General features: G+C 45.1%; 1 protein-coding gene across 1 annotated transcript in view; it reads right to left on the minus strand.

Moving 5' to 3' along the window:
• Positions 1 to 2,492: 2,492 nt before the first annotated feature.
• LOC143133328 (cingulin-like protein 1) overlaps positions 2,493 to 9,349 on the minus strand; it is a 25,287-nt gene continuing 18,430 nt past the window's right edge. Inside the window, exons 6-9 of the mRNA XM_076293113.1 lie at positions 8,363 to 8,511; positions 5,423 to 5,564; positions 3,216 to 3,428; positions 2,493 to 2,570 (exon numbers count right to left, since the gene is read on the minus strand). Coding sequence (XP_076149228.1) covers positions 2,493 to 2,570; positions 3,216 to 3,428; positions 5,423 to 5,564; positions 8,363 to 8,511 — 582 coding nt within the window. The remainder of the gene's footprint in view (positions 2,571 to 3,215; positions 3,429 to 5,422; positions 5,565 to 8,362; positions 8,512 to 9,349) is intronic.

A 9,349-nucleotide genomic window follows, 5' to 3' on the forward strand; every position in this document is an offset into this window, starting at 1 on the left:
CATTCTCACAATGAGCTTAAGCGGTCATAAAGTGTACCCAAAACTAATCATGATAAAACCCAAGCAAACCAACACATCTCACAGTGTGAGGAAACAGAAATGATGAAATTGACAACAAATGAAGTGCAGGCCTGAAATAAACAGCCCTCCCCCTCCCTCTCCTGCCCACAGCATCTGGTCACTTTTTCATCCTGCTGTGTTTTTAGCTTCTGATCTATTTCATTCCCCATTTCACAACCCTATTTCACCAAGAGTCAAACAAACACATGGCGATAATGTCTCCGTGGCAACTTTGCAAAAACAACGATAGGACTCTGGTCAAACATCATTTATCAAAGCTATGATCCAAACACAGCAAACCTCCTCTCTTCCTCTCCAACATATTCTCTCTCCCTCTCTCCATCACTCCCTTTCAAAACATTTCTCCCTCTCTTTTCCCTCTATCCCCATATCATGAATTCCTGACAGAAACGGCACTGCCTCCCTAACTTTCACCCCCCCCTCTCTCTTTCTCAACACTGCTGGTATGTAAGAATTCCTTTCTTGATAGATTTCTGCAGTATTTGCATTGCCTCTGTCTCATCTTCCTTTCTTCTCTCTCTTGCTCATGCTCTCCCCCACAACCCCCTTCTCACACACACACACACCCACACCCACACCCACACCCACACCCACACCCACACCCACACCCACACCCACACCCACACCCACACCCACACCCACACACACACACACACACCCACACACACACACACACCTCCCTCTCCTCCCCGTCTCATAGTTTCACTCCCAGTAAGCCGTCTTCCTGTTAGTATGGCTCTGGTGTATTTGCGTTGAGTTTCTACATTCGCTCCAGTCTCAGAGACACTTCCTGGATGCTCAGTAGCCTCAGGGCTCTTCTCCTCAAACTGACCCCGCATCGCCATCTTGGCTCAGCGCTTTCTATGTCCACCACGGCATCTGAGGTAAACTGACACCCTAAGGCCCTCTTTCCCATGAAGAGTGGTGACAGAGCTGTTAACAGCCGCCACTCAGACACGGCTCAGTGTGTTGTGGTTTGAGAAGAGAACAGCGCTTAGCTGGTCAGACAGGCTCAGTGGCCAGGGGTGTCCACTGGCGGAAGGCCGAGAGCTCATGCTAAACCAAATGTGGTGGATTTCAATACTTAAATACTTAAAATACTCTTTGTAAACTGTTTTTTTTATATTCAAATTAAAATATTTGAAATGTTTCTCTTTCTCTATCATGTGCTTGGAATGTTCCGGAACATGGAACATCCAGTTCAGAGAGGCCCCTGAAGGGTTCTTATCGAGAGTGAAAGAGAGAGAGAGAGAAAAGAGCGAGAGCAGCAGATAGAGGAAGAGAGAAAGAGAAAGACAGAGAAGATAGATAGATAGATAGATAGATAGATAGATAGACATAGATAGAGAGAGAGAGATAGAGAGAGATAGATAGACATAGATAGATAGATAGATAGATAGATAGATAGAGAGAGATAGATAGACATAGATTGATAGATAGATAGATAGAGATAGATAGAGAGAGACATAGATAGATAGATGGAGCGATAGATAGAGAGATACATACATAGATAGAGACATAGATAGATAGAGAGAGATAGAGAGATAGATACATAGATAGATAGAGAGATAGATACATAGATAGATAGATGGAGATACATAAAGAGAAGGACAGAGAAGAGAGAGAGCAGCAGAAGGAGGGCGAGAGAGAGCAACAGATAGAGAGAAGACAGAGGGAGATAAATAGAGAGAGAACAGCAGAAGGAAGGAAAGAGAGAGAGAGAGAGAGAGAACATTCCAGATTGACTGTGACCGTATTTCCAAAATGGAGACTCGCACGCTAGTGACACTGAGAGCCAGAAGACCAACAAGTCTCAAACTCAATCTCTTGCTCTCTGCTCTCCTCCCTTCAATTCCTCTCTCTCTCTTTTATTCTCTCTCTTCTCTTTCACTCTTTCCCTATTCATTTCCTTCTCTTTTTATCTCAGTTTTCTTTCACTCTTCTTCTTGTTTTCTCTCTCTCTCTTCTGTTTTGTCTCTCTATCTCTCTGCTTATCTCTGCAGCTCTTTGTCCAGACTCCTTTGTCTTCCTTTATCAGTGTCCTGTGTCCATCTCGCAAGCGTCCCCCCACACAATAGTCTCTCCCTTTTTGTGCTGCTCTGGGAGAGTGTGTGTGTGTGTGTGTAACTGAGTGTGTTTGCGTATGTGTGTGTGTGTGTAACAGAGTGACTCCATTCCCACACAGAAGAGGGAAATCCTGCCGACACACAGTATATACTGGTTCATACTGCCACTTCATGCATCAACTGACACTCACACACACGCACGCGCACACACTTGAGCCAACCATAAGAACAGTGACCTGCGCATGAATTCAGCAATTCAGTTGACATGCAGACAGGCCTGCAGAGTGTCTGATTACACTGAGATATGATGTCATTAGTCTAATGGCCTTGCTGTTTACTCTCCTCTCACGAGCAGCTGATAGCGCCGCACGCCGCGCAAACCAGCGCCAGCAGAGCAAACACAGGTGAGACACGGGAGCAGGGCTGCCCACGGACACAGGTGTGCAAGGACAGGTGGAGACGTAGGAAAGGTCATGCATAGTGAATGTGTCCATGCACAGTTTGTGGTGTTTATGATGATGGTGTGTAGCTCATGAATGAGATTTATTAAGATGTTGATAAGGGAAATAATTGCACATACACGTGTGACTGAATGTGGTGAATTGGTGGACATTTTTCTTGTGAAAAATGTTTGTGTTTTGACATTTGTAACCACTTAATAACACTTACATGTGCTTAATAACAAGTGCTTTGTGAGATGCACTAGCATTTATGACATTTATAAGCACTTAATAACACATGTCAGCCCTTTATAACACGTGTGTATCTGCTAACCTGTTTCTCATCCACGTTTATAACAGGTGTGTCCATGTTTATAAGCTCTTAATAGCACTTATCATATCAGCCTTTGTTGATGTTTGTTGTCCTAGTATGGTTGTTATAGTTACCATTCATAAGCATTGATATGGAATGGTGATTAAACTTTTATTTACCAGATCTACTTCATAGGAATCCCGTTATTCAGAATTAATTCAGCCACCCACCAGCCAATCACAAAAGACTATTTCTTCTCTCTGGGTGATAAATGCACATATCAACCCTTTACAACAGGTGTGTCTCTCAGCTGACCTGTTTGGCCTCGTCCACGTTGGTCTGCAGCTTGCGGATCTCCTTTTCGTACTGCTCTCGAAGCTTGTCCACTTCCTGGTCGTGCGTAGACACCTCGTCCTTGAGCGCCCCCTTCAGAGCGGTCAGCTCACGCTCGCGTCTCCTCAGCACCTCCTCCTGCTCATCCTTAGCCAGCACCACCTCCTGCAGGTCCAGCTTCAGCTGCACCAGGTCCTGCACACAGCCAATGGGAGAGGAGAGTTGACACTCATGGCCAATAGGAAGAGAGGGGTGTGACTTCAACTTCACTGCACACAGCCAATGGGAGAGGGGAATCAACACTCATGAATAATAGAGGTGTGATTTTAGCTACAATGGACACAGCCAATGGGAGAGGAGAGTTGACACTCATGAATAATAGAGGTGTGATTTTAGCTACAATGGACACAGCCAATGGGCGGGGATAATTACCATTCATGGCCAATGAGAGGAAAGGGGTGTGGTTTAAAGAGTGTCTACTCCTAGACTTGCAGCCAATAGGATAAACCGTACCATGCTCAAAGTCAAAAGAACAGGAGGCATTGGACAGGCTCATAAAACAAATGTGTTGAAAACAACACAACTTGCGTTGCTTTTAACACATCTCTGTGTCCAGATAGGGACAACACAGTTTGCGTTGCTTTTAACACATCTCTGTGTCCAGATAGGGACAACACAGTTTGCGTTGCTTTTAACACATCTCTGTGTCCAGATGGGGACAACACAACTTGCGTTGCTTTTAACTCATCTCTGTGTCCAGATAGGGACAACACAGTTTGCGTTGCTTTTAACACATCTCTGTGTCCAGATGGGGACAACACAACTTGCGTTGCTTTTAACACATCTCTGTGTCCAGATAGGGAGAACACAACTTGCGTTGCTTTTAACACATCTCTGTGTCCAGATGGGGACAACACAACTTGCGTTGCTTTTAACTCATCTCTGTGTCCAGATAGGGACAACACAGTTTGCGTTGCTTTTAACACATCTCTGTGTCCAGATGGGGACAACACAACTTGCGTTGCTTTTAACACATCTCTGTGTCCAGATAGGGAGAACACAACTTGCGTTGCTTTTAACACATCTCTGTGTCCAGATAGGGAGAACACAACTTGCGTTGCTTTTAACACATCTCTGTGTCCAGATGGGGACAACACAACTTGCGTTGCTTTTAACTCATCTCTGTGTCCAGATAGGGACAACACAGTTTGCGTTGCTTTTAACACATCTCTGTGTCCAGATAGGGAGAACACAACTTGCGTTGTTTTTAAAACATCTCTGTGTCCAGATAGGGACAGTTTGTGTTGTTTCCTTTTTTATTTGTTACACAATATTTGTTGAAAACACATCTGTGTCCATATAGGGACAAGACGTTAGTTTTAAGAGTGTACAGGTGTGTCAACCCAACTGCCAATGAAACAGCAGAGGTCTGACGCTGAGCCAAGTGCAGAGCTGGCCAGACTTTAGGTCAACAGCAGAGCAGAGTGTGTGTGTGTCAAGATCACCTGATAGGAGAGAAGCAAGTGGGTAGACGAACCGGTGTGACCAGTGTGTGTGTGTGTTCTGAGGAATCTCCATGACCCACATGTTCACCACATGACTCATCTACCTTCACACACACACACACACACATACACACACACACACAAAAGTGTGTATGTGAAAAGTGTGTATGTGTGTGAGGTGTGTGTGTATACCTTCAACATAGCTTCCTGTAAGGATGATGAGCCTGTGTATAATTGTATGCGAGTATGGGTTAGGTGTGTGTGTGTGTGCGTGTTTGTACCTCCAGCATTGCCTGATGTAAGGGTGGTGTGTGTGAGGAGTGTGTATATGTAAGAGCAGTGTGTGTGTGTTTGTGTACCTCCAGTATGGCCTGATGTAAGGGTGGTGTAAGGGTGGTGTGTGTGATTAGTGCGTATATGTAAGAGCAGTGTGTGTGTGTGTGTGTGTGTGTGTGTGTGTGTGTGTGTGTGTACCTCCAGTATGGCCTGATGTAAGGGTGGTGTAAGGGTGGTGTGTGTGAGGAGTGCGTATATGTAAGAGCAGTGTGTGTGTGTGTGTGTGTGTGTGTGTACCTCCAGTATGGCCTGATGTAAGGGTGGTGTAAGGGTGGTGTGTGTGAGGAGTGCGTATATGTAAGAGCAGTGTGTGTGTGTGTGTGTGTGTGTGTGTGTGTGTGTGTGTACCTCCAGTATGGCCTCCTTGTCGGCCCCATCTGCGGCGGCTCTCTTAGCCCCGTCCAGCTCGTCGTGCATCTCAGACAGCTGGTCCTGCAGGTCCCTGATCTCCGTCTGGTACTGCTCACGCTCCATCTTCACCTGGAACAGCCTAGGACACACACGCAAACACACACACACACACACACACACACACATTTATAAGTTATTGCACATGTAAATGCAACATTTTACACATGCTGTGCAGTAATCGTATCGTGTGTGTGTGTGCGTGCTAGACTTGTAGTCAAGACCGCCTAAACCGAGACCAAGACACTACCAAGACCAGAGGGTATCAAGACCGAGACCAAGACGAGACCAAGGCCAAGACCGACTGAGTCAAGACCAAGACAAAGTCGAGACGAGACCGAGACCAAGACCGAGACCAAAAAACAAAACAAAAAAACAGCTAGCGAGCTAGTGTTACCAAAGTCCTTTTAGGCATGTCCCTCCACTCGGCGGCCATATTGTAACGCTTTTTGGGTACTCATCGGGCATCCTATTCAGCAGAAATGCGCGTGCGCAAGGCTTCACCACACCAACCGTGCTCCAGTGTCGAGTTCACAACACATGATTGGCACAATGTCTGCACAACACAGCACATAATTGGCTCAAAGTAGTCAACTCACACCACATGATTCGCTCAATGTATACACATGTCGACATTTTGCCGAGGAAGGGGTGGGATATGTGTAGACAACGGCCATATTGGCATTGCAAACTAGCCCCATGCATTTCTATGGAGCATTTTTTGAGTGCCGTGTCTCCACATTAGAAAGTCTGTGGTGTTACACCATAACTTGCATCAATTGAATAAGAGCAGCATACTGGGGCAGGATTCTCAAGTTTTGAGCTCAGCTTGGAGTGAGATTGGGGGGGGGGGGGGTGCACTCACTCACTAATTATAAAAAAAAATTGGAAAGAAGCATTAACCCTTTGAGACCTTGAATTTGTCATTGTAATCTATACATCCTATATCTTGTTTTTGTCTGGGAAAGTATAATGCATAGCCTATGTCTCTTGTGTCAGCCTTATCAAGGGAAACCATTTGTTTTTTTATGTCACCAGGAAGCATGTCAGTAGAAATAAGTTTTCATATTTAGGTGGGATAGATTGGAATCTTGAAATATAATAATCGTGACGCTGGGATATTCTATGGCTCACCAATTTACGAGATGTAGGCCTATATGTACTGAGTGAGACAAATATTTTATTTATTAGGCTAATTGCTTTATTCACTTGAGTAGCCTATATTGTCACTGAATCATTAGACTAAGCATGTGCATGCCGAAACCGAGAACAGCAAGTTCATTATACATTATGGTGGTTGGCAGGTCATTGTCTGCAGCAGTCCTGTATGTTTAGAAAAAAATGTAGGCCTATGTGTAGCATACTCGCTCAAATTGATAACACTCGTTAATAATAAGCTAATTTTCATTCATTGTTGACATGGTCCATGGAGGATCAGATGGGTGTCCCGGGACCTGATGAACACGGCGCTAAAAAGCACAAACGAGTGCGAAAGTTGCAGCCGTGACGACAGGGAAAGTGCAGGCAGCCACGAGAGTGATTGGTCGTGTAAAATGAACGTTGCTGATGTCTGGCTTACACAAAGCTATAACGACACAATCATTAGGTTTTCTTAATGACCGACAGTTTAGTTTAGTTTATAGATAAGAAATAATTTTGCCATAAAGTAGGCTAGGCCAAATGTTCGTGAAAAGGCTTGATGTACACACCCTGTAAAGTACCATAAGTAGGCTGGTTTACCAAATGACAGACAAAAAAAATGTTGGTGCAGTTTTGAAATCTTAAACGTGTAACCCCACACAAGCATAACGTGGTTGTAGGGAGGGGATGTGCTATTTTGGAATTTTACCCGGATACAACGAATAGCCTACTATTTTTTGATTGGATGTCGGTGGCTATTTATTTTTTTGATTTTGCTGGTGAGTGGTGCGCTAGTTCTGAACCCTGCGAGAAATCCTCTCGTATCCCTGCGCCTCCTCTAATAATTATGCAGATGCCTTGACATCCCTAGTAATATTTCTGTGTGAGAAATGCAAGGTGTGGTTTGTGAGCGTGTGAACTTGTTGAATTGCGTGTGTCTCACGCCCATTGCGTGAGACTTGAGAACCCTGCTGGGGTAAGAGGTTCAGTCCCAGTTTAAATTAAATTTAAGAAGGTATTATTTCAACTACAGACAATGCAGAGACAGAGCATGTCATGAATGTGTGTGACTGTGAGCTCACTCACTGTAAATGTTTTCGTAGACTGGGTGAGATAAACTATGTAGGCTATAGCAATTGCATGACAATGATGATAGAGAGAGACTTTGCAAAACTTGCATTTTGCAGAATGCTTCTTTCTTGTTTATGTTCCGTGAATGCAAATTTAATGATGGCGGAATTCGCTGACATTATTATTACTAGGTCTGACTGAGACTGACAGCTACGACGTAAACCTAACGTTTCGCGCTGGCTACACTTGCGTCTTTAGATTGGATGAGCGCCAGTTTCTTAATCACAACAAAATACATGTATGTCATTGATTGGTTGCATTTGAAAGGTTGCATTTGAAGGGCGTGAAAGGAGAAATAATTTAATGTTGCATTATCGAATGTTATGTTTTGTATCATGGACATATTTGTTGCAAATCTCCCGACCACTATGTCGACCTGAGACCGCAAGACCAAGACAATGAGACCAAGACAAGATCGAGGGATCCGAGACCAAGACAAGACCAAGACCAAAGACGGTCGAGACTGTGACAAGACCGAGACCACGTAAAAGTGGTCTCGAGACCAAGACCGGTCTCGAGACATCCAACTCTAGTGTGTGCGTGTGTGTGTGTGCGTGCGTGCGTGCGTGCGTGCGTGCGTGTGTGTGTGTGTGTATGTCCTTAACTCACTCCTCCAGTGTTGTGCGCAGGTCGGTCTCGGTCTTGGCCAGTTTCTCCCGGAGCTGAGTGCTCTCCTGTAGGCTCTGGTCCAGCTGCTGCTGCAGACCCTTCACGCACTCACCAGCCTCTCTCTGGACCGCCAGCAGAGACTGCTGCTTCTGGGGAGGCACACACAAACACACACACACACACACACACACACACACGTAAAAACACGCACACACGCATGCACTCACACACACACACACACGCACACACACATACTGTACATATGCAAATACACTAGTCATTTAATAGATAATTTACTTAAAAGCCTGATTTTTTTTTAATTATATCCAAGTCTTCCTTTAAAATGAATTTACCAATTCAGGAAAATGAGGAATTAGACAATGGATGGGGAGTTCAACAAAGGAGGATTTGTGTCCATAAGCCAATCCATGAGGGGCCAGTCACCGTTTCTTCTCCCTTCACAACAGACTTAACTCTGACGCTCTCAGACGCTAAAGCTGAGCAACAGGTTCAAACGCTAACCCCTGTGCTAGCCACATAAACGACTCCTAAGGGTATGTGTGTGTATGTTGTTATCTGGGGCTTATGTCATTACTCCGCTTAAGGGGAAGCAGCCAGCAGCTAGTCAGGCATGACGCTAATACTAACACTGACGCTAATGCTAGCTCGTAAACAGACAAAGGGGAGAGCCCCAGGGCTGCACTGCAATTAGCATCAGAACAGCACAGTGGAGCCAAGAGGCAGGGCCCACTCACTGGGTTAGATGATCAACAACACCCTGCCGTCACTTGTAATAGCCAGGCTAAGCAATAGCTTGGCTTAGCATTCAGGGGTCCTTAGCCTATTTGGGATTCGCAATCACTGATGCACATCTGCGCATAGATACGTCCAAGCTGCATGTGTGTAACAGGCAATTGGCTGCTGTGGCAGACTGGAGGGCTAACTGCGCTAACCTAGGATAGCTTCTCTTAAGGCTAACTGCGCTAA

Source organism: Alosa pseudoharengus, unplaced genomic scaffold (genome assembly GCF_046254945.1).
Source record: "Alosa pseudoharengus isolate Yale_2024_CS ecotype anadromous, Long Island Sound unplaced genomic scaffold, YU_APseudo_1.1 YU_APseudo_1.1_scf_19, whole genome shotgun sequence".
NCBI lineage: Eukaryota > Metazoa > Chordata > Actinopteri > Clupeiformes > Clupeidae > Alosa > Alosa pseudoharengus.